Source organism: Phasianus colchicus, chromosome 2, assembly GCF_987193195.1.
Source record: "Phasianus colchicus chromosome 2, bPhaCol1.hap1.1, whole genome shotgun sequence".
NCBI classification, from domain to species: Eukaryota; Metazoa; Chordata; class Aves; order Galliformes; family Phasianidae; genus Phasianus; species Phasianus colchicus.
The window spans coordinates 92,446,716-92,472,470 of NC_143437.1; the positions used below are offsets into that span (position 1 = coordinate 92,446,716).

Consider the following 25,755-nt stretch of genomic DNA (forward strand, 5'->3'; position numbering starts at 1 on the left):
TGGCCATAAACTGGAGCACAGGAAGTTCTGCACCAATATACAAAGGAACTTCTTCACAGTGAGGGTGACGGAGCACTGGAACAGGCTGTCCAAGGGGGTTGTATAGTCTCCTTCTCTGGAGATATTCAAGATCCATCTGGATGCCTACATGTGCAACCTCTGCTGTAGGGAGTCTGCTTTGGCAGGGAGGCTGGACTCTATGCTCTCCAGAGGAGCCTTCCAACCCTTACAATTGTGTGATTCTGTGAAAATGAATATATGAATAGATAGATAGATAGATAAGTAAATAAATAAGAGGCCTGGGATAAAACAAATTCTTAAGACACTTTTGAATAGTAAGGAAGTTGCCATGTAAAGGAAGTAGCTTTTCACCTGTTTGAAAATCCCAGCTCCCCTGAATTGTGATATTCTGATTTTTCTTTTTTCTTCAGTTGTTTTGTTTCATTTGTTTAAATAAAAGCTTTGCTCTAAGAAAGATATTGCCTACTTCAGCACCAAGTACGGTTCATAAAAAAGAAAAAATACAGATGCTCAGCACCTGATGGAACCTATAGAATGCTAATTCTTCAATGTATATGCTAGTCCTTGCTTCAGAGTGAAAGAATGATACAGGTCAATCCCAAGCCAGTACAGGCCAAAAGGAAAGAGGATCCAAGCAAGGGCCCGGAGACTCTCTTGTAAAAGTAAAAGTAAAAGCTATACTTGATAGGTGCTTTAATGCAGTGAACAGACCGTTGAATTGAGATCAAGTTGTTGTTCTGTTTCACTTTTGCATGTTTCTGTAGTGCTTTCCAATTCAGTATAAAGATACTATTTGTCATTCTTAAGTTGTATTTTATTCTCCATTTTTTTGCAACCATTAGCTCACTTCAAAGAAGTTTCAAGATTTCAGATCAATACTTTTTCTGTTAGAAAAAGATACGAATAGACTCTGACAACTCACAATCTAAAAATCCACTATTTTATTACTGAGTATGAAAGCATTAAAACCTTAAATTGACTTCCAGTTCATAGTGCATTATTTGGTAATGTAAGAGCATAAAACATAATACATGAAGTAACTAGAAAAAGTAGGTAGCCTACAGACACAGTGCTAGTTACAGTCACGAAAGTAATCATTGCTATGTATTCCACTTGCTGAACACAAAATGCTTAAAATAGGTAAACAGAGCTAGTTACAGAAACATTTTGGATAGCTGGCATGGTGAGAACCCATATGAAATGAGGAAAACACACTGCAAATAATCATAATAATTTTTTCAATTAATAAAATTTGAAATGACCACCCCCTTTTCACATACAGGGAAAAATGATGTAAGTTTTCTATTTCTGATTTTACCTCCCAGGGATCGTAGCTGTGGAAGCTGGAAAAAGGCTGTTTAGTACAGAGTAGGAAGTAATTTTATGGATCTGCTTATGAAATTATTTTGATGTTGAGTAAGTAAATTGTTTAATTGAGATTTAGATATTCAAAAGTGCTGTTTCTTTAATTCTGACTTTTACTATGACATTAATGAAAGGAATAAAAGGTATCTCCAAAAGTCTAATCTTTTAGTTGTATTGTCATTGTTAATCCTTTCCATGGACTTATTTCCTTTACTATTTAATATCTGATTCAAGACAGTTGTTTCTTCTGCATAAGTAAAAGTCAAATATTGTTTTAGTGTTTTGTAGCTGTTGTTTGTTCCTCTTGTTTTTTTAAACTTAGAGCCTTAACAAAATGCGGTGAAACATATAATGACACTGAAAAAGAAAGTTGTCCTAGGTGATAAATAAATGAATACTAAACAATATTTGCTGCTTTGTGACATCTAGTAGTAGTTCCAGAAATGTTCCAATAAAACATTGAATGTTAATCTGTTATTCACACAGTTTGAGAAGAAGGCTTAAAATTTTTAAGTGTGGATGGCCTAAATTCAATTTTTTTTTTCCACTGGAAAATAAATCAAAGACCAAGAAAGGTCAGATAAAGGGTTCTGGCTTTGTTGTTTATCTTTCAGGAAAAAGAAATGTAAATAATGTGCCAAGTAAAAAAGCAGCAACTGCTTAATATTGGGCTCCATTTTTTGATTTTACATACTTTCCCACATGCTGCCCTCTCTTGTGAATCATAATTTCTTCTATTTCTTACGATTTTTTTTTAATTTCACTTGTGATTAAAATATTTGGATTACCTTGCTTACTTGATGAGATGTAGAGTAGCTTATATTACCAGTCACCAGGAAGCTGCTTTAGGGAGAGTTGGATTGCTCAGTATATTTCTCTGAATGCTTTGAGTACCCTTTATTTGCACATCTAGATAAAGAAGTTTGAGGGGACAATTTTTATTGTTATAAGCAATACTCTTCTGTTTGGCCTATTATGTTCAGAAATGCAGAATGTGAACAATGTATGAATTAATATTTATTTATTTGTACAAAACCACGTTTTTTTCCCTCATTATCTGTTCTACTTAGGACTATCAAGGTACAAAGTAGGCTGCTGAAGGGCAAAGCTAGATTATCAAAGGAAGTTAGAAATCCATTGCATGATTAAGCAGAATTATTACTATTTATCACTTGTTGGCAATATGGTTAACAGAAAAAAACAGTAATCTTTCGGATATACTAGCAGGTAGTATTGGAAGTCATTGGCTAGAAGGAATTAATAATATGTGGGAGCATTCATGAGATTGACAACTACGTAAAGAATCTGATGTTTTAGAAATGAAAGTAAGCATTATTATTGTGATTATCTGCAGAAAAATGACCTGTATCAAGTTGTTGTTAGCACAGATGAACTCTAGCAGTTCAGATATGTGTAAAAGGCTTATAATAAAAAAAAAAAAAAACACAATGAAATCAAGCCAGTGGGTCCTTCACAAAGTTCTACTCATTGTCACTCCACAAGTTCATACAACAAATTTATATTTACTGAGTTCCTAGTCAGTAATAAGAGTAAAAGACAAGCTTCAAATTCATCCAGAAGGGTAGTCAAAGTATGTTAAGTCCAAAAAATTTCCCTAACCAGAAGCCACTTTTTCTAAGCAAGGACAGCACACCCCATTTTGGGATCTGTAACTTTGCCAAAAGTTGTCTGTAGCAGCCGAAAATTGTGTACACCTCTGTTTATAAAGTAATAGCGCAATAATCTCAACATTACATTCTGTTCTGTTTGTTATATTCTTTAATGTGGTGTTTTGATTTCTGAGTTCTGTTGTTTTTTGAGAAGAGTCATAATTACTTTCTGCTTTTGTGCTGAGATTTAAAATAAACTGAGCAAAACAAATTATAGCAAAAGGCATAATAGTCCTTAGGTATTCTTGAAAAATACCTTAGCCAGGTTTGTGCCTTATTGGCTTATTAAAAAAAAAATAGCAACAGCTAGCACCACAGCTGTAATGAAATATGCATTTATTTTTCCATTGTAAATCACTTCTAGAGAAATTTATATAATTGCAAGATTTTTAATTTGTTGCTCACCAGCAGAATAATAATCCCAGTCATTGAAATGCCTAGCTATTGCAGTGAGTAGAGGAGTGTAGATTCCTTAACACGTATACAGACTCTCCATGTAAACACCACATATAAGTGCTAGATGTCTGCAAATCCATCCGTTAATTAAAAAGCATTAAATGTCTTCAAGAACTGCTATTAACTTTCAGAAGTCTGCATGTTATGCAGCATTAAAATTGAATCTGTTTTTGTATTAGAAATGGAGGAGTAGTATCCTTGTTTCATGTACTGTTTTACCTTCTTCTCATTTAATTAAACAATTTGTGTCACTTAAAATAATGTAGAATAGAGCTCTATAATTAAAAGTTCTTTCTTTCATTCAATTTTAAAGACACGAAATTGCTTGTACAAATTGTTACTTCATCTGGAAGGGCTTGTTTCCTATGTAAAAGCCTTTATCTATTAAATGATTTGGTGGTGCATACTTTATCACATAATTACTGTCGTCTTAAACCTGTCGCAGAATTGTGCACCTGCATCTAAGCATTCCATTAAAAATAAATAAACACAGTCCATCATCTATGCTAATGCTACATCAAAGGAAGGCACAGGTATTTTGATATTCATTAGAAGTCTCTGAATTTTAAGGCAAGTCAAATGCTCTAATTGACTCCTATTAAAGTAGATACCTCATTAAATTGTTTCTTTAGCTGGGCATCACAAGTTTCAGTGCAGTTTCTTCTCGTGACTGAAGATTTGTAACCGTGTTGTTCCCTGATTAATGTTAAGTAAGGTAAGGTTCATGTACTGCAAAATGGAGCAGTCTTGTTTTCTTTCCCAGCCGTTCAACAGCACGTATTTTGTGTTTCCCTAGAATAAATATTGGCAAATGCTCAGCCATGTATTGGTCAGATCAGTTCATTGATTCACTGGGAACTAATCCTATTTCTAAATATGTGTTTATGTATACGTATACTGCAGAAATACATGCAGTGTACACATAGATTTGTCACTGATCTGACTGAAACCTATAGAGTGAGCTCATCCAATTCACTGTGACTTGAAGTGTTGCCAATGCTGTTAGAAGAAATGATATAAGTCTAATAATTCTAATTCCTTTCTTACAAAATAACTGTAAGACAAATCTTCCTACTTTGAAAAGCATAATTATATAAGGGGCTTTCTTTTGAGTGTGCTGCAGTATCTTCACTAATTGGTTTTGTACAAGATGCTCTCCTGTTCGTACCAGAAAGGTGCAATGAAGTTAGTATTTACTAAGTTAATCATTTTTTGTTGTTGTTTTAAAACCAAAATCCATTAAAATGTATTAACTGTTTTCTTCAGTTATGCCTTAAAAGATGAAGCTATGCTAGACCATGTTTTAGTATTTCAAAGTTGTTTTCCTTAGGAAAATATTTTAATATATGAAGATCAGGTGTTGTATTATTCTTGCAAGCATTGTCATGTACAAATATACAGAGAAATGTTTGATACTCTTTTCAGAAATTCTCAGTGATGTTCACTAAAGAAAAAATAGGAAAAAAAAAAAAAAGAAAAAATAGAAAGAAAGAAAAACCCTCAGAAGGTAAATAATTTCATAATCATCACTTGAATGAAGTGTCATCACAGGCATTAATCTAGAAGTAGTCACGTCTGTTACTTACACAGGCAGAAATGCTAGGTAGAAGAACCAGTTTATGAAATAGGCTCAACAATATAATGATACACTTTGAAAGAACAAATTCTCTAAAGCAAAAAGAAAATGATTAATTCCAAATGGTTAGTAAAGGTCTTACGGGAGGCAAGACAAAATCACAGAATTTACATTATGAATTTTTGTAATGAGTATCATATTTCCTTCTAATTTATTTTCTTTTTGTCTGTTTTACCTTTCAGTCTTGCCAAAACAGAAATTGTTAATTAATTTAAATTAAAACAGAATAAATTAAAGTTAATTGTACCGTTGTATATCTTGCCTGTCTTCTGAAACCCTCCATAACAGTTTAGCAAATACATGCAAAAATTAAGAGATTTTGATAGAAAATGGAAGTCTTACAGAACACAAGCCTTTTGCTAAGATTGAATTTATAATTAAAACCTCCGACTCAGGTAAGAAGATGTCCTGTCTTCTCTTCATTCCTTAGGGCTGGTGGCAGCACAGTAATAAATAAGTAGTTTCTTTCAAGGGAATAAATCATTTATGCTAGTTTAGTCTTCTAAGAAAAAAAACTGCACTGTCATTGTCTCTGTTTAATTGTGATATAAGAATATTTGCAATAAATACACCAGTATTTCAGGTATGGTCCTTACTTTCATCTACTAGGAAGAATTTTGCCTTTCTGTGAACTGGACAGTATGAATATGGTATTATGAATTGTAGTATGAATTGAGAAGTTTATTTAAAGGCGATCTTAAGCTTGCTGGACAAAGTGGCTGTGTTGCTAAGTCTAACACTGAATTAAGCCAGCTTTAGCTTGTCTATAGCCCATGTTTAAGGAAAGAGCAGTGTGTAATACATCCAAATATATCACTGTGGCTGCTTTCAAGCTGCAGCCCTAACAGAAGCTGCAAACTAAATTACTGGGGAGAATTCAGAAGTGCTTCTCTTTGAGAATATGACATTTTTCTTGCAGAGGTTTTAGATTTAATGAGTAAATAAAATAAAATAGATTGTAAGGTAAAATAACTGAGTTGTCCAAGCCCTGCCAATTATATTTGAAGTCAAAAAGTTGAAATCCCAGCCAGCTATGATCTGTTTACTTCTTTTCTGTATTCTTGGCAGAAGATTAATTACAGAGACATGTCCGATTACTTCTCCTACTTAATGGAGGACTTTTCATTCTACTTATGGTATTACTTCTTGATTGTCTCATAATACATGGCTGTAGAATATGCAGCTTAAAAAAGCAAAAAAGCCCTTGCCCACATTGTCCTTCATAGGTCAGTAATTGCTAATGGGATATAAGATCAGTTCCTCCTCCAGGGCAGCAGTACACAGCTGTCCCAGGTGGGTAGTGATTATGTGTCATTATAAACTGAACCTTGTTCAGTGTTCTGTCAGAAATGAGAATTTTGTACTCAATCCATTTCTTAATGGGCAGGTGTTACAAACAAGTTGGTATTAACTGGCAACACTGTTAATGATCTCAGTAGAAATCCAAAGATGTGAAATGAACAAGAGGATAAATGCTGTGATTGCAGAGGTGATCTCTAAATAGCCACATTTTCTTAGTTTTTTTGGAGGACTAGTGTGGGGAACACAGGCAGCAGCTGTTTAGTAGAACAAAAGGCTTGAAATTCAAGCCATCTCAGTACCCCGAGTCAGACAGATGAGCCATCTAGACAAAAAGGTCATCCCCAACAAATGTCCTCAAGAAAACACAAGAATAGAGGGAATATGTAGAATTATTTATGTGGTATATTATCTTCCCCTCCAAAGAATGCTTCTGGAGCCAGAGATTTTTATATAAAGAAACGTATTCTTTGTATCTATCCTTACTGTATTTTAGGTTCCTACTGTATTTTAATGGAAAGTGAGCCATTATTTCAAAGTCCCTTTCTATGTGTTTTTGCTTTTATATACATTTCTCATACAGTCATGTCAGCTGCTTCTTTTCCAGTCTAATTAATTCCAGTCTTGTTGCTTAATCATTATTTGCATGGAAACCATTCCATACTTTTCAATATTTGCTTTTCCTGCAGCAGCAAGATTTTATTTTTGAATGTTAATCGTCTGTTCATCTTCTGTTACAGTATAGGAAAAGTTAATGTTATCTTTCCTCATGTGTATTGTTATATATTTATCCGTAATATTTTAGCAGCCCTTTTATCTCTCAGTCATTCAGCAACATGAGCTTATTCTGCTGCAGTTCGATTTTTTTTTTTTTAACAGGACAAACCAGCCCTGAAACCATTGACATTTTTTCATTACTTCTTGTGTGCAGTAAACTTAGTCTATTGCTTACCATTTTATCCAGATCACTGATCAATGATAAATCAATGATTAATCAGTGATAACTCCAGACATACATATCTGGGATTCCACTGATAGTGCCCTACATAGTGAAAACTAGTTATTGACTGCAGTGTTTTGCTTGATTTATTTTAATTATTAAATTAAGTGAGGGCTTTGCTTTACTGCATAGTAAATAAGTTAAGAAACCTTTGTGGGGGATAAATTTTTTTCGTCAGCCCAAGTACGCATTAGTGATTGGTCCTCTCATGTATACTAATTGCTTTGGACAACTCTAAAAGACTTATAAGGTGTGACCTCTGTTTGCAGAAGTTACATTTGGCTTACTTCTTAACAAGCTTGTTATATTTATCCATGTGTTTTGAAGAATTCATTGAAGAATCTGTCTCAGATTGAAGTGTTGGTAGATTATAGGGCGAATTGAACAAATTGAACTGCTGGATCTATGATAGTATTTAATTGTTGTGCAGTGGCCCTTTGGCTATGGATATGTTTTGTATATTTTGTCTTTACAAAGGACAAAGAGGTTTCTACTTTCTGCACTACCATGAACTCATTAGTAGAATACGGCTTAGTAAGAAATGGACATTTGAGATTTGGAGCAGCTTGACCCCTTTCTATCCTTTCCCAATTCTTGGTCATTTCTGACCAAATCACACAGTAGGGATCATAGAATCATAGAATCACAAGGTTGGAAACGACCTATAAGATGATCTAGTCCAACCATCTTCACACTACCACTGCATGTATAAATAGTATAGACCTTGAGAGGGGGGGAACCCTCTGTGAAGAACAATTTCTGATGTGCTTATCTAATGCCAAAACTTTGAAATGTTCTACAAAGGCCAGATTTCCTTAAGAGTTTACATCAGTTTAGCGTTTTGGTAAGAATACTATACTGTACTATTGTAGTATCAGAATTTTGGCATTAACAGATTTTGACCCTAAAAGGTTTTTTGTCCATTTCTTCCTTTTAATTTATGAATCCAGTGAAGGATTTTTGAAGATTCTGATCATTACCTACATGGAAATATTTCTTCTTTACACTAGTGTCCTACTACAGCATTTGACTGAATTATAAGAAACCACACTAAAATACTACATTGATAGCCTCTTAAAAGAACAAGTGAAATTTTTCATGAAACAGCCTTTTATGTATAAATTATCTAGATATTATATGTATCTGGAGAGTGGAATGGATGGGAGAAATAGGTGAAGATGTTTGGGGAAATTTTATGTTGTCTTCTGATTCCTTGATTTAAATTCAACGAGCATATTCAAGCATTTATGTTTGATTGTAATAAGCTACCTTCTGTTTTATTCTTAGACATTTCAGTTTCTGAACAGTCATATTAGATTGTATTGATCATTTGTAGCTTTAGATTTCTTGCAGTTCTGCCAATGAGTTTTATTTGTGCAGAATACTAAAATATGCATGAGATTTTTCACCATGATATTACCAAGTTAAAACTAAGTTTTCAAGACATCTTAGCTTTTTGTGACTAGATCTGGTACACAGAATTAGTTTTTCAGACTTGATTATCAAATATTCATGCTGCTACAACACCAGGACACATCAATCAAATGAAAGCTGGATTGTTCTAGGCATTGTAAATACCCTAAATGAAACTATTTTCCCCGAAAGATTTGCTGTCTTAGAGATGCTTTTGTGTTACCAATTCTGGCAATTTTGTTACTCATTTTTCATTAATTAAGAAGTGTTCCTCAATTACTAACTCTCAGTCATCTTGTTAGAGCCTGAAAGTCAGTGGTTTTTTTTTAATTTAAATAAATAAATAGAAAGATCAACCCTTACTGACTGTAAGAAAGAGCTTTAGGAAAAACACAACCCTAAAGCCTTATGAGCAGGAAGAATAACTAAAGCAATTCCCAGAATGCTTTATAATTTGAGTAAATTTTATGGTTTTTAATACCTGAGTGTGAAAGAACTGAAGTTGGATCACTGTATGGTTTATTTGCTTTTCTAAGTGCTACTCAGTGCGTGTTTATGGCTCTTCAAAAGATAATCAACTCTCAACTCCCTTTTCTACCTCTAAATTCTCTGTACAAACTGGGACAAATTTCAATTCAGATATAGATAGCACAGATGCCTGACTTTGACCTGAATTTGTATTTCTGAATCCTCCTCATTTGCCTCTCTGTGCCTACTACAACTAACTTTATGAAGTTAAATGTACTTGTATTATGGTACTGCAGAGATGTAAATACTAATGTAAATTTCAGCTTTATTATTTTTATGCGTTTAGTAAGAAACTCCTACCTCATTCTATTGCTCATTTAATAAGCCTTTTTATGGTCATAATATGATCATAAATTTTGAATGGTACACTGAGCATTAGTTTCCATCATTTTCTAATCTGTTCCTAATTTAATTGATCTTTATCTGTAAACACTGTTTTCAAATCATTTACAAACAAAACCAGTTACCATTATTTATTTCTCTTTGTCCCTTACTTGGTCTTTGTCTCTCTGTCACTTTTTCTTTCCTTTTTACTTTTTCCTTTTTTTCCCTCCTTTTTCCTTTATTTTTGCTTCTTCACACTTTGGACATAATTCTGTACTTTCAGTCCCTGATAGACTGGTGTAAATGGATATTATTCAGAAGGAACAAACTGCATAGTATGCAACTATATATTGACTAAGATGTGTATCTCTTTGAAGTTCCCTGCAAGTTTTAGTGTTAGTTCTATAACAACTTTTGAACTTTCATAAATATTTTATTTTGAACACATTTTATACTGTTGTTGCCTTCATGCATTAGTTAAATAGTAGCAAGCATAAGATGCATGAATGAATGAACAGGCTGAACCATCTCTATATAATCTCTACTCCAGAGTTGACTAATATATGGGCCAATTCCTCTAACTTAATTTGCAATGGCATTTGTAAACATTTGTTTTATTTTCTTTGATATGTTTTAATAACATGAGTTAAGTAGATCATAAAAGTGAGTTCTCACTGTTCTGAGATCAGGACATTCTGTACTGCTTAGAGAGCATCAGCAATCTTATATTTCAAGTAGAAGCATTTGAAGGGAAACTTCAGAGGGGAAATTTCAAAATTCTGCAGTTCATACATGGATAGAGGTAACACAGAAATCAGAATTTTAATTCAACTATTAAATAACACTATGAATAAAAGTCAGTTAAATAAATAATAAACCAGTCTTATTGACTACTGTAGTCCTTTCATTGGGATATTATTGTGTCTTTTTCTTTGATGGTTGTTTGAGACATGTTAAGGAGTTGCACAGATAAAATTAATTTAAGCTAAAAAAGTTTTTTATGTTGTGTTTAACAAAAAATCAAGATGTGTGTGATTAAAACAAAGCAAATGTCCTTCTTATTGTCAGTTATAAATATTAATAAAAACATAAATGTATTTAGTGTAAAGGCAATAATAAAATTAAGTGACAAGCATAGTATCAAGGTAGCCATAGTTTCTTTCTACATAAATGATTATTTTTATTTCTCTATTAAAACGTGATTTTCTTGAATGGTTTTATTGCATGTATTGTTCATTTCTGAGACAAGCAGAGCTAGAGATGCATACTCATGGATTTTGTGCTATGTTGTCTTGTAGACTGTACTTACTGATTCTCATTTGTTCTATACAGGCTCCATCATCACCTTCTTCGCCCATAGCTAATGAACCAAAATATGAAAAGCGCTGGCTAGACACCTTGTCAGTTCCTTTGTCAATGGCTCGAATCTCGAGGTACAAAACTGGAACAGATAAATTGAGGTTTGTAATCTAAAAGGGAAAGCACTGCATGAGTTAGCTGTACATAATATTTTGCTGTGAAGTGTGAATTCTTTGACTGGAGATATGAAAGTCATGTTATTAAAACTGTACAGTCCATTATCTCTTGAGATTAATGCTGTGCATGGTGATTACCAAAGAGAAAGTAAAAAAGGAACATAAGTGTAGCTCCTACAAATATGTTTCCATAACCTACTTTATCTTGGGAATCCAGTTAGCATCAGCAGTTTGCACAGACATTAAGTCTGCCATCACTTGAATTTAATTTTTAAGATATAAACTTTTCACTCTGTATCTCTGTAATAGAATAATTCTTTATTCTCAGGTTTTGATAATGTCAGTTTACACCCCTTTTTCTTTACAAATAATAACATACTGCACAATCATCATGACTATGCCATGTAGAAACTCATATTAACACCAGATTTTTGGCAGAGTATACTCTCCTCCGTTGTATTTTTTGACTGTAGAATCTTGCCACATCTCACTTAGACAGTAGTTCATAATGCATATATGAAATAAGATAGCAGAGGCAATTGTCCTGGACTTTGGGAAATATGTGAAAGTAAAGTGAGATTTAATGAAGCTTCAGTAAATAATATACTTGAGAAAGGTTAGCAATTAGTCAAATATTGTGTTCAAGCATCAAAAGTCAATAATAATAAATTGCCCAGAAACATTTTAAATTCTTGTGCATCCTTAGTCTGAATGCCCCATCAGTTTCTTCATTCCTCCTTCAACTGACTTTTTCATTTGGTCCAACCCTTTCGAATTTACCAAAGGCCTGCATCTATTCATCATTTAGAAGTTCTCCTATAGATAAAGTGAAAAAATCTTTGTATACACATTTAACTATATGCTCATCATCAATGTTCTTGAATGTAAAGAGTATGTGTAAGAATATAAAATATTTAAGCTTCTGAGATCAGTTATCACCCTGATAGCTGAAAGCCATTTAACTCCTGTTCTGTGCATTCTATGTAATAGAATTTCTATGATATAGATATTTCTATGAATAGAATTTCTATGTAATAGAATCACCAATGTTGTAAAAGACCTCTAAGATCATCTGGTCCAACCATCTTAGGAAGGAGCAATCCTAAGTGACTGTAGAGATTCCAATTCTGAAAAGATCAGCTTGTACATTTTGAAAATGCCTACAGATAAGTTCTGATACTGTACCAGGTCTGGTTGAGATGGAATTAATTTCCTTCATGTAGCCATACAGTGCTGTGTTTTGAGTTTGTGACTAAAACAGTATTAATAATGCATCAGTGTTTTGGTTGTTGCTGACCAAAGCTTGCATAGCATCAAGGCAAAGTGCAAGGTTTTGCACTTGGGCCGGAAGAACCCCAGGCACCTGTACAGGCTGGGGGGAGTTGTCCTTGAGAGCAGCTCGGCAGAGAAAGACCTAGGGGTCCTGATAGATGAGAAACTTAACATGAGCCAGCAGTGCGCTCTGGCAGCCCGGAAAGCAAATGGGATCCTGGGCTCCATCAGGAGAGGGGTGGTCAGCAGGGATAGGGAGGTGATTGTCCCTCTCTACTCTGCTCTTGTGAGGCCCCATCTGGAGTACTGTGTTCAGGTGTGGAGCCCTCAGTACAAAAAAGACATGGAGATTTTGGAAAGGGTCCAGAGGAGGGCCACGAAGATGATCAGGGGGCTGGAGCACCTCCCCTATGAGGACAGGCTGAGGGAGTTGGGTTTGTTCAGCCTGGAGAAGAGAAGGTTGCGGGGCGACCTCATTGCAGCCTTTCAATATCTGAAGGGAACTTACTCCCAGGAGGGGAGTAAACTCTTCATAAGGGCTGATAATAGCAGGACACGGGGAAATGGTTTTAAGTTAAAAGAGGGAAGATTTAGGTTGGATGTTAGGGGGAAGTTTTTTACTAGGAGGGTGGTTAGGTCCTGGAACAGGCTGCCCAGGGATGTTGTGGATGCCCCGTCCTTGGAGGTGTTCAAGACCAGGTTGGACGAGGCTCTGGGCAACCTGATCTAGTAAAGGTGTATGTTTGGTGGCCCTGCTAGGCAGGGGGGTTGGAACTACATGATCCTTGAGGTCCCCTCCAACCCAGGTCATTCTGTGATTCTGTGATTCTGTGAAGGCTTCTTCTTTTTCCCGCTTTGCCACCCTCCTCAACAAGTAGGCTGGAGTTTGGCCAGAAGTTGGTAACAGAGACAGTCTAGGCAGCAGACTTGAAATGAGAAAAGTGTTACTCTGTACCAAAACATGTTTGGCAACAAAAACTAGGGAGAGGGATTGTGGGGATATAGCCATTCTATTTTTGTGGAGATGGTGAATGATGGCTTTCGCATCACTTGTTTAGGTTTTTTTCTCACTTGTTTTGTTTTTTTTCTTCTTCCTCTTTCTTTTGCTTTTAAGATAATTTATATATTTATCCTGACCTGCAAGTTTTCACACTTTCCCAGGTCTCTCCTCTGTCCTGCTGGAGGTGGGAAGTGAGCAGCTGTGTGGATGTCTAGCTGCTATGTCCCTCAGCTCATCACAGATACAAATATTTTTCACATAAGGAAGGAGGAGCTTCATGCTTTCAGTCCCAGTCCTGGACAGATGCATTCTCTTGTGAAGCATCTGGTTCTCGTATATATTTCATGTACACAGCACTCCTTTATTACTGCTGTTCTTTTGTTTTTTGTTGTTGTTATTAAACAGCCCTAAATAAGATGGAATCCTTTCATAAAGACTATCAGCATCCCATGGTGTTTTAGTTGTACTAAATATTGCTTGTGTATTTTTGTAATCCAACAAGAATATCTAAAAGACCATTAAAGAAATAGCACCTTGAGATTAATTACAGATGAGGTTATTCCCATGTTCACTGCACACTTCACTTGTAAGAGGAAAGCAGAAAGATATTTATTGATATAAAATAGATATAATATGGTAATTTGAATAGTGATGACAGTGACTTAACAAGATTCAAAATAGTGTTCACTTTTTGCTTCCGGGTGGGGGATGCAAAAATCTAAGATCAAATCTTAGCCAAGCATGTGTAGCTTTAAAACCAATAACTCTCTTACTGAGGATTTCTTGGCAAGGTGTCACCATGTCTCGGGTGAATCTCTGTGCAAGTGTTAAGTAATCTCAACCTCGAGAGGTGACTCTACTCAAGGGGAGATTCTGGTGTGCAGCCAGCTACTTGCAAGATGGAATCTCAAAGAGATTCTTAGGCTGCTTGGTACTTATGGGGTAAGATGACTGGCTTATAGTATACATCTTAGAATTGGCTCTGTTGAATTAGATGTCTGCTATTAGTTCTCTGAGCACACAGTTTGAGACAGTGTGGTGGTCATTAACTGTCTCTGGTAAAACCTTGATTGCTGTCAGTCCAGAGGACAAGGTCTTTTGCACCTCACTGTATGCACTAGGCCTTGGGCATAACGACCAGGCAAGGCTGGGGGCAAGGAGTGCACCATGACAAGGTGTTTATTCTTATCTAATAGAACCAGACTGCTATTACCCCATTTTCTCCTTTTCTGGAATTCATATTCATGTTCTTAATATTATCCTACTTGCAGTCTTTCTTTTATGTTTATCCATGTTCATATAAGTATAAATTACAACATTTATCTCAGTAATTGCTCTCTAAAATGAAGAGTCTGCTTTGCATGAAATAAAACCTACAGATGATTGTAAGTATAAATGGTGACATCAGACAGGATAACAGTCTTCCTTTCAACCATAACGTATGAATGAATTCATGAAAATTTCCCTGAATATAACATGGATCCAGCTGACTAATTTTGCATTTCTCTGAATATTTACTTGGAATCTGTCTGCATAAATTCATAAACAACATACCTTCTTTTCCAATATGACTTTGTGAGTCTTTGTATCGTTTTTTTCACATTTTGTCTCCCTCAAGTTCTCTTCATGACTTTGTTTTGCTGTAATGCTTCTTTTGATATTTGCCCCTTGTTAGGTCAAACAGAATCTGTTACTGAAGAACATATTTTTGTTGCCTTTACTTTAAAAAATACAGAGTATAACAGTGTATCGCGTGCCAGCATCTATCTCAATATTTTTGACCATATTTCAATTCGAAATAGGTTTTATATCTAGTGCTGTTTGTTAGACTATAGTATAAATTTTTGTGACTTAGATCAGATCTAGTTTAATTTCAATAGATTAAGAAATATTTTTTCCTTTGTGGTTAAAAGATGTCGTTTAATTACCTCAGTTTAAATACACTGGAATTTTCCAGAAACTTCGTCAAGAAAGGACACACTTTTACCTTTTGTGTCCTGAGATAATCAGGAACATCTGTATCTGTTCAACTATTGTTCTTTTTTTTTTTTTTTTCAATGCCTTTTCCCACAAAGACTGAAGACTGGTGATTTAACAACACAAGTATATTTTTGATAGATTTTGTCAGTAGCATACATACTTCAAAAATAAAAAAAGAACAAAATAGATGTTTTTCCTTCCTTATACTTAAGAAGAAGAAATACATTGCAAAGAGTATGAAGTGTGTCTTCTGTATAATGAAACAAAAGAAAAACATCCCAATCACAGAATAATTCAAAAGAAAGACGAAAATTGTATTTGATGTTCCCCATCTTCTTTCATAGAATCATAAAATCATTTAAGTTGGAAAGAGACTTTAAAGGTCATCTACTCCAACTCCCCTGCAGTGAACAAGGACACGTACAGGTTGCTGATAGCCCCATCCAGCCTGACCTCGATAATTTCTGAGGATGAGGCATCCACCTCCTCTTTGGGCAGGCCATTCCAGTGCTTCACTACTTTTATTGTAAAAAACTTCTTCCTTATAGCCAATCTAAATCTCCCTTCTTTCAGTTTGAGATCATTTCCTTTTGTTCTATCACAGCAGAACCTGCTAAAGAATCTGTCCCCTTCTTTCTTAGAGCCTCTGTTTTGATACTGAAAGGCCACTCTCAGGTCTCCCCAGAGCCTTATCGTCTTCAGACTGAACAGCCCCAGCTCTCTCAGCCTGTCCTTGTGTTCCCCCCCTTGAATCATTTTTGTGGCTCTCATCTGGATGCACTCCACCTCAAGTCTGTGCTGAGGACTCCACACCTGGACACAGTACTTCAGGTGAGGTCTCACCAGTGCAGAGTAGAGAGTCAGGATCACTTCCCTTCACCTGCTCACTGCCATTAATCTTTCCTCCATTTATAGTTATATCTTCAGTAGGTGTGAACATCAAGATAAGTGTATTGAGTACCCAAATCCCCTTCAGTTAGTGCAAATGATATTGTTGATGTCATTAGAGTATATTTGTCTGTAACATGTGAGTTTAGTCTATTCTTTTTGATTACTTACTATTACCTTGCCTTTGCAATATAGCACTGCTACTTTTATCATTCTGCAGTTCTTGCCATTTTTCCATGTGGGGTAATATGTACAGTAAACTGTATTCCTGTGAGTACACACAATTGCTATAACAATAGAAGCATTTTTTCACTGGCAGAGTTCATCACTAAATTCAGCGTAAGTAAAATAAGTATGTCTTGCTCACCCAAGAACTTGTTGTTCATGGTGTAGTTTGAGGCTTTTTTTAATTTCTAATGCTAAAAAACAAATAGTAATATAGATGTTGGAGAGTGTAGTACCATTCATTTATAATCTTTATTTTTCTTACAGAATGTCTAAATACTTAGTTGAAAATATCTATAGTGCTTACAGCAGATAGTAGATAGTTGTAGATAATCATTTTTATTTGCTGTATTGACAGGAACTTTAAGTGAAAGTGGCTATACTTCTTGCACATTATGAGTGTAGAGAAAGAAAAATAATTTATTGTTTTGAGGATGGAATTTAAATAGAAGAAATTGGTGAACTAGACGTTACTTTATGCAGGCCCTAGAAGTTCTTGTTACTATGATCCCAACTACAAAAACAACATAATAAAATTTTGGTATTAATTTCTGTTTCCTGGTATTCTGGAGATTGCAGTTATTGCAGTGTATTGTTCTGGGGCTTTGTGTGTGTTTTTTATTGGCTCACTATATTCTTAACAGAGAATCTTTCAGAGAGATTCTATTTCGCATTTTAGCATTTCACTATGATAACAAAAAGTCTTTATTTATGTATTTAATTAAGAAAGTAATGAAATAAGCCATCTTGATCAAGGTGTAGGAATTAAACATATTCTCTGAGTTACAAAACTGAATTAGTATTTGACTGTAGTTTTTTGTTAAAGATTAGGGTGAATATGAGGAGAAGAATTAAACAAGAATGAATATTTACATGAGAAATATCACAACCAAACTGAAATGCAGCAATAGGGTGAGAGTGTGAGTAACACCTGATAAAAGGTAAGATGAGAAAGAAAGTAAAGGTTTGAAGGGACATTATTGCCTCTTAACGAATACTTGATTATAAAGAAAACAAGTATATTAATTAAAATCAGTTGTGGCATCAGTACAGAAGAGGAGTACAATATATTATGAAAGCCTAAGACAGTTGGAAATGGAATGCAACATAATAGTACAAAGTGCGGAAGAATGACAAAGTGTTGCTACTATGATAAAGAAATTATGAACTACTTTTCCATGGGAGCCTAATGGAGCCTTTTGATGGATGGCAGCAGGAGGACTAGGTCTATACTGTAGTTAGGCACAGAATATCTCTGAGATACCACTATCTTGTAGACTTACAAAGGAGAACAGATATTTTAGAGTATAACAGAATTGTAGAATCTTGGGAGTTGGAAAGAACCACTTGAGATCCCTTGATCTTGTGTCCAACCCCCTTCAAAAGCAGGTTCCCTACAGTAGGTTGCACAGTAGCATTCAGGTAGATTTTGCAGAAAAAGAGACTCCAAAATCTGTCTGGGTAGCCTGTTCCAAAACTTTGTAATCCTCAAAGTAAGGAAGTTTTAATTCGTGTTCATATGGAGCTTCTTTTGTTTCAGTTTGTGCCCATTACGCCTTGTCCTGTTGCTGGGCACCACTGAAAGAAACCCAGCCCATTTAGTACCTCCCATTTAATTCTTTATAGGCACTGATAAGATGCCCTCTCAGTCTTCTCCATGGACTGAACCATTTCAGGTCTCTCAGCCTTTCCTCATAGGAAAGATGTTCTAGCCCCCTAATCACCTTTGTGGCTCTCCACAGGACAGTCTCTAGAAGATCCCTGTCTTTTGGACTGAGGAGCCCAGAACTGGATACAATCTTCCAGATACAGCCCCACCAGAGCAGAGCAGGGGGGGAGGATCACTTCCCTCACCCTGCTGGCTGTGCTCTTTTTCATGGAACCAGGATATCATTGGCCTTCCTGTCCACTGGGTATCCTGCTGGCTCATGGCCAACCTGTTGTTCACCAGGACCCATAAGTCTTTCTCTGCAGGGTTGCTTTCAGGAGAGGATAGTCATGCAGTGACACCATATATGGCTCTCAGTCATTCCAGCAGATCCTGTTTTTCAGCATGGCTCCTGCACAAAAATACAAAATAAAACATTACAATACTGTAAGCAAATTGTTCATAAAAAAAGCAAACATGATATACGATCCAAGTTTGTTTAATACCTTGGTAGCTTTTTTGCCTCATAGTTTCTGTTAATTGTCTGATTATGTAAGAAACTGACAATTTTTTTAATACATAAGGCTATATATTTTTTACAATACTAAAATCCATATTTTTAAACACAGTTTCAAAGAGATTGAGTAATTCAGACAATTGTCTCTTGGGGAATTTCCATTCTATAATCTATAAAACTTCAGGCTAAATAGAAATGCTAGCGAGAAAGACATACAGGAATGTAAACAAGTCACTAGAAAACACTGTAAGAAAAGCAATAAAAATTGAATTCAGACATCAAAAAATCATTGAAACAGGAAGGAAGACTGAGTTATGACCTGAGGAAATTCAAAGCTGATCAAATGCATCAGCATGGTAGTAAATTTGAGATGAAACAGCTGCTGTCAGGCTGGCATCCAGGCTTTTATTAAGGAAAGACAATAGTACATTGTGATAAAAATAAAGGAAAGATTGTTTCACATGCCACAGATGCTGAAAATCTTAAAATGTCTTTTGCTGGAAACATTAGCCTCCAACAACATAAAAATTCAGCTTTTCCCATTTCAGATGACACTGAGAATACATTTTCTCTTAGAAAAGTATTTTGATGTAACATCCCTTTATTTGCTAACTGCTCTGTATTGCAAAACTCCCAGTAGCCATTTTATATTTTATTAAAGTCAATTAACATTAATTGTCAAAAAGTGTCAATGATAGGAAGAGAACTAAGTCTACCAATGCCCATTTATTTCTCTGACTGCCATTCTTGCTAAGATAATTTTTATTTTATTAAAATAAATTAATTAAGTAGACAAACTAACAGACTAGGTATGCAGGTTCACTCATCAGTTCAGCATGAACGTGAGGTATAAACATAGAAGATAGCACCTCATGCTGTTTAGTGGAAAAGCTTTCAGGAAGCAGTTACAGATTGGAATCCAAGTTTGAAAATAATATGAAGAAATGTGAGGGTAATTCACTTTAAATTTCGAGAATTTCAGAAAAGCAAACATTCTTGATATTGTTATTATTCACACTCATGCAATTTAGAGTTAAAAGTAGCATGGCCAGGTGCAGTATGAGAGAGAAAGATGGGGGGAGGGGAGAGAGGGAAGCTTTAAAACCAAATAGTGTTAAATGAAATATTAAAAGGAAAATATTTCCATCTATCCAAGATATTTTTTTTTTTTTTAAGTCTGCAGCATTTGTTCATTTCCCCATAAGAATTACACATAAGCAGAAATGATCTCTGACACAGGATGTTGAAACATTACCTTGACAGGCCTTCAGTTTTCTCAGCCTTAAAACAGTTCAACAGTAAGACAATTTATAATTGATATATTCAGTGATTGCTGCTTTGTGATGAAGAAATAGTATAGGAGATAAAATTCCATATAGTTGATGCATCTTTGGAAGTGGAAGCTTTAGTATTCTGAAGGATTTTGTCTTGTGCTTCATGCGGGGAAGAGTTCTATGAGCTCTGGTAGTGACTTAAAAGTTAGGTAAAATTCTTGTTACTATCATTAATTGTGTATTTGAAATGATGGTCAGTGTAAGAGGACAGAGAAATTACTGCCTACATTTCTGATTTCCATTATGTGCTTTTTTCCTCTATTTTGTGGTTGCTGGTATTTGCAGTTTCAGATTTGTAGCCTGCTAACCCTATATATAGTTGTATATAAGTTATACTCAGTATTCATTTTCTGCTGTTTCAAACTATCAGGCTTTAAGAACTCCAGTCCATTAATTTCTTTTCTAGTTTCAATAGTACTCACTAAACCACGTCCCTCAACACAAAATCCAACTGTTCCTTGAACCCCTCCAGGATCGGTGACTCCACCACCACTTTTTCAGAAAATTAGTATTTCCTAACATCCAGCCTAAATCTCCCCTGGTGCAGCTTGAAGCCATTCCCTCTAGTTCTACCACCAGTTACACGAGAAAAGAAGCCGACCCCCAGCTCACTACAACCTCCCTTCAGGTAGTTATAGAGAGCAATAAGGTCTCCTCTGAGCCTCCTCTTCTCCAGACTGAACAATCCCAGCTCCTTCAGCCGCTCCTCATATGGCCTGTGCTCCAGACCCCTCACCAGTAGTGTCCCCTCACCAATATTGACCCCTCACCAGTAGTACAATAACAGGAGGAATAGTAGACATGGGAATTTCTCTGATCTGCGTTTTAAGATGGCTTTGAAGTCTCAAAAAGAAAAAAAGAAAAAAACAAAAAAATACAAGATGTCATTTTATGATGCACCTCAAACATCTCAAACCTATTAGTCGATACTCAGTGGAATTCTTATCTTTGTCATTTAACCAGAGTAGGTGTTTACTGGTCCCTTTTTTTTTTTTTTCCATGTTTGCTTTGAGGAAATGGAGAAAAGCGTGGTATTTAAGCCTCTAGAATTTATTATCTCCTGACTTCCAGTGCTGTCTTGGTGATTGCATTATTTATCATTTGTTTCATTTAAAGTGGAAACAAAAAATTCATCATTTTGTTCAGCTTTACTTTCAATGTTTGATTTTACTTGTTGCTTTTTATACAGTACACTTTTCAGACCACAGTGTAATACATACAGCAATACATAATGGCTTTGTAGAGAGAAGCAATTGTAATAGAAAACAAGAAATAGTCACAGTAAAGTTGAGCAAATTGGAGAGCAAAACCACTGTACTGCTAGCACTGGTGGGCAGCTGTCTCTTTCTTTTCCTATTTCATTTCATTTGCTTACTTCAAAGGAAATAGTTTTTGCTGAAAACAGTTTTCTGCCTTGCTCAGCACAGTGGGATCAGTGGGGCCCCACAGGCCCCAGTCCCCCGCACCACACAGTGTGACCACCAGCATAACAGAATCAGGTTACAGCATGAGTCAGCTGTATGTATTTTCAGTGATGAATGGTAGCCACAAAAGGGGCTGTAGTAATAATGAAATCAGCAGATTGAGGGACTTGCTATTCCCCTCTGTATTTTGTTTGAGAGGTCACATCTGAAATGCCTGCATCTAAAATATTGTGTGCAGTTTGTGGTCTGCTCATGGACTAGAGATTTTTTTTTCAAACATGATTTTTACATGATTGCTTGTGTTAGCTGCATTAATTGTTCTCGTAAGAATTCATTTCATCAGTTACTTGGATAACTTTGTGCTACTGGGATAAGGAATTCACGTTGCATACTTCTATGCATCTTTTGAAACTGAGTTATTATCTGGGGATCCTGTGGATTCAGTGGAGAACTGACTGCTTTTCTGCTTCTGTTAAGTGCTCTGGATTGTTCTGCCTTTTTGGAAGAATACTATCTAAAGAAGGCATTGTGAATAGCTTCCCTTTATGGCAGTAGATAGTTTGTTTCCATGCTCCTCTTTGTATCAGTGCATAGACAAAGATAGATCTCCCCGATGTTGAAGAGATCATACCGTAAGTACTTCCATTACTGCACTGTTGGGATCTTTTTGAGAGCTTTAGATAAAGGGAACTGTATTCTTAAGAGGCGATTATTCACCAGAAGACAATATAAGGATTTGTTTTGACCTTTTCTTTCTTTCCAAAGAGGTGAAACAGATCTGCTGAAATGAAAGTGACGTAGAATTGTGCCATTGCTGTCAAGTCTTAGTAGATACCATGATAATTCCATCATGAAAGGAAGACAAGGGAATCAACTGTTATGGATTTAATCCTTCAGACAAAGGACATTGTTTTTGCTAGCTGCAAGCATACCACTTTATACTTTAACAATAAAGTATATCAACTGATGTATATATGTGTTTATTAGAATTTGGGGTCATGTTAATAATATATATGATGGGTATTTTATATTACTATTTTTAGCAAGTATGTAGTTTTCATTCTTCACGTTCATTGTCGGAACTCTATTATGACTGTTAGGTTAATAACTTTTTCAGTAAGTCATGAGTGAGTAACTGCTCGTTAACCACTCTGTCACTTAATGCTGAATGCTTATGTTGATGTTTATTATAAATTAAACAGTAGAGGACTTCACCTTAGATAAGAGAATCACAGGTTAAACAACCCCATAACTTAATAGTGTTCTTGATTCAAGTTTTGTTTACTTCTAGTTTAGTACCAAAAATAAAGCAGTATAGCACAGAAATATGAATACATCAACTGTGTAAATGCAGCAGATACTTAAGCACAACAGTGGCTATAAGTACAAGTTGGCAGATGAAATGCTGGAGAGCAGCCCTGCTGAAAGGGATCTTGGTCAACAGTAACCTGAACATGAGTCAACAGCATGCCCAGGTAGGCAGGAAGGCCAACCATATCCTGGGGTGCAGTGAGCATGACATTGTCAGCCGGGTGAGGGAAGGGATTGTCCTGCCCTACGCTGCACTGGTGTGTCCTCACCTTGTGTACCGTTTGCAGGCTTGGGTGCTACACTACAAGAAGAACATGAAACTCCTAGACAGCGTCCAAAGGATGGCTACAAAGATGGGGATGGATTGAGAGGAGAAGACATATGACAAGGGTCCGAAGTCCCTTGGTTTGTTTAGCCCAGAGCAAAGCAGGCTGATGGGAGGCCTCGTGGGGGCCTGCAGCTTCTTACAGGGAGCAGAGGGGTAGCGCTGAGCTCTGCTCTGTGTTGTGGACTGTGTGACAGTGATGGGACCTGATGGAACAGCATGGAGCTGTGTCAGGGGAGGGTCAGGTAGGGATTAGGGAGAGGTTTTTCACCAGATGGTAGTGGGCAGGTTCCCTATGGTAGTGGTCACGGCCTTCAGCTACAGGAGATCAAGAACTGTCTGCAGACTGCTCTCAGACATATGGTCTGATTTTGAGATGGTCTTGTGTGAAGCCCAGAATTGGTCTCGATGATCCTTACAGGTCCTTTCCAACTCAGGATATTCTGTGATTCTATAAAAGGATATAAGTGAAATCTAATTATCATGATGCCCATGGGCACTGAAGTCACCTGTGCAGCTTTCTGAAATTTAATTGATGAAACTAATTCATGTCATATATTTTAATGAACAGTGTGCTTCCATGCTACTACTTAATAAACATATGTTCTTTCTGAAAGTTTTAGTAGTCTTAGTATGTGAAAAGAAATGTATTCCACCAACACCCACATGTGTGGGATTTCAGAGATAGATGCATAGTATTGAATATACCGCAGATAGTAAGGAAGACATTGGCATCTGCACAACAAAGTTGCTGTAAATACGTAAAGTACGCATAAAAATTGAATAAAATGCAATTGGATCTTAGCGTATGTACATGCTGTTATGAGAAAGTTCCTTACATTCAAAAATGATTTAAAGAATTTTTTAAGTACAATTTTTAAATTTCTGCATCATAAAAGAATTTTAAAGGAAATGTTGCTTAGATTTTTATATAGAAAATATAGCAATCATAGACATTAAAACTGGAGAAGGCAGTTTGCTGCAGCATATACACTGCTAGCAAATGAAACCAAAACACAATAAAGAAAAAAGGTATTTTGATTTCAATAATGATTATGTTTGTTCAAAAAGATCTAATGCATACTTATTGAACACAGTATCCTAAGTTCAGAAATAATAAATGTAGTCTGTATACTTTAGGGAAGTAAATAATCAGCACATATAGATGCTTGTACAGATAAAGTATTTATTGTATTTGTTGCTCCTGATACTGTCCATTATTATCCTTCTCTTTGCTGCCTTTCTTGTGATTTGTAAATGCAAACCTCAAGACTTTTCAGAAGTTGTTAAGATATTGTAGACACTGAGAAAATATTGGACAGTTTCAGAAAACTGACGTATCTTCCTTTACGGATGTATTTCTTCTTACTGCAGATCTAATGCATTTGAAGTGCTGGCACTCGATGGAGTTAGTACTGGGATACTTCAGTTTTATACAGCCCAGGAGAGTGCTGACTGGCTGAGAGCAATATCAACTAACATCAGTGATTTGACACTGCAAAATGTATGTTACCTTCTGCATATTTTCTTGTCTGTGATGTTGTAAAATTGTATCTAATTTTCCAAGGGCAGAAAACAATTCACACATAAGATACAACATATCAACATATAAAATGTGTTCTAATGGGAAGGAAAAGGACGAATTAAACACCAGAAAGTGGTTGTCTGATCAATCAGAAGTAGTAAGAAGTTTTCAAGACTTGCAGTGTTACATGAAAACAAATAACAGTAAAAAATTCAGATTTTAATTATTATTTTAAAGCCTTTTTAAGGAAAAATATTGATCCTTCCTAGCCATTTCACAGAGCTTTAGAAATGACCAAATAGTTTGTGTTTATATTTTTGTAATTAAAACATTCTTGAAATGAGTATTGATTTTTAAGTAGGCATGTGGAAATTCTAGCTAGTAGCTGGAATAGAGTAGTAGCTAGTGAAGTGTGACTTATAGTGGCTTACTGGGAGATGGTATTTTTACCTCTGTAAGTTGTCTAGTTGTTTTATTTAAAATCGTATTATTTCATCCTTCTCTGTAAAAGTGTAAGGGTGCTTATCCTGGTGTAAGTTAAGGCTGTAAATTTATATGTGGCATTTGCTGTTGCAAGCATAAGTATTAAATAATCCCTGGAGAAACAGAAAATCATTATTTGGACAGGACGTTATTATTCCAAGGAAAAACAACTGGAAACTATTGAAGATCCTGGAATGAATTAGAGAGTTAAACAGGCAACTCAAACATGTTCTATATTGAAAATATATTTCAGTCTTTCTGAAATGGTAGAAATCAATGATGAAAAAAGAAGTGTACGGTTCTCCCTGGAAGAATTGCCTGCACAGGTTTTAGTCTTTTTTTTTTTTTTTTTTTTCTTTTAGATGTGTTCAGACTGTAATTTTCTTTATAAATCTTGATCTGATACAGTAGATATCTTTAGTTGGTACTTTTTATTCTACAGGAATTGTTGCTTAGTTCTTTAAATTATATTCTGTATAATTTTTATTGAGTTTCAACATAAATCTTTGGACAAAGAATAGATATAGATAGATAGATCGATATTTATATATAGATATATATACAAGTAGAAGTTATTTTTTCTGGTCTTCAAAAGTTACTTGTAATCACATTTGACCAAAATAGTTCTTTTATTAA

The 25,755-nt window shown here is 35.5% G+C and overlaps 1 protein-coding gene across 1 annotated transcript in view; it reads left to right on the plus strand.

Annotated features, from left to right (window-relative positions):
* SNTG2 (syntrophin gamma 2) overlaps positions 1–25,755 on the plus strand; it is a 223,823-nt gene that overhangs the window by 149,420 nt on the left and 48,648 nt on the right. The window contains 2 exon segments of the mRNA XM_090136333.1: positions 11,045–11,172; positions 24,486–24,615. Coding sequence (XP_089992459.1) covers positions 11,045–11,172; positions 24,486–24,615 — 258 coding nt within the window.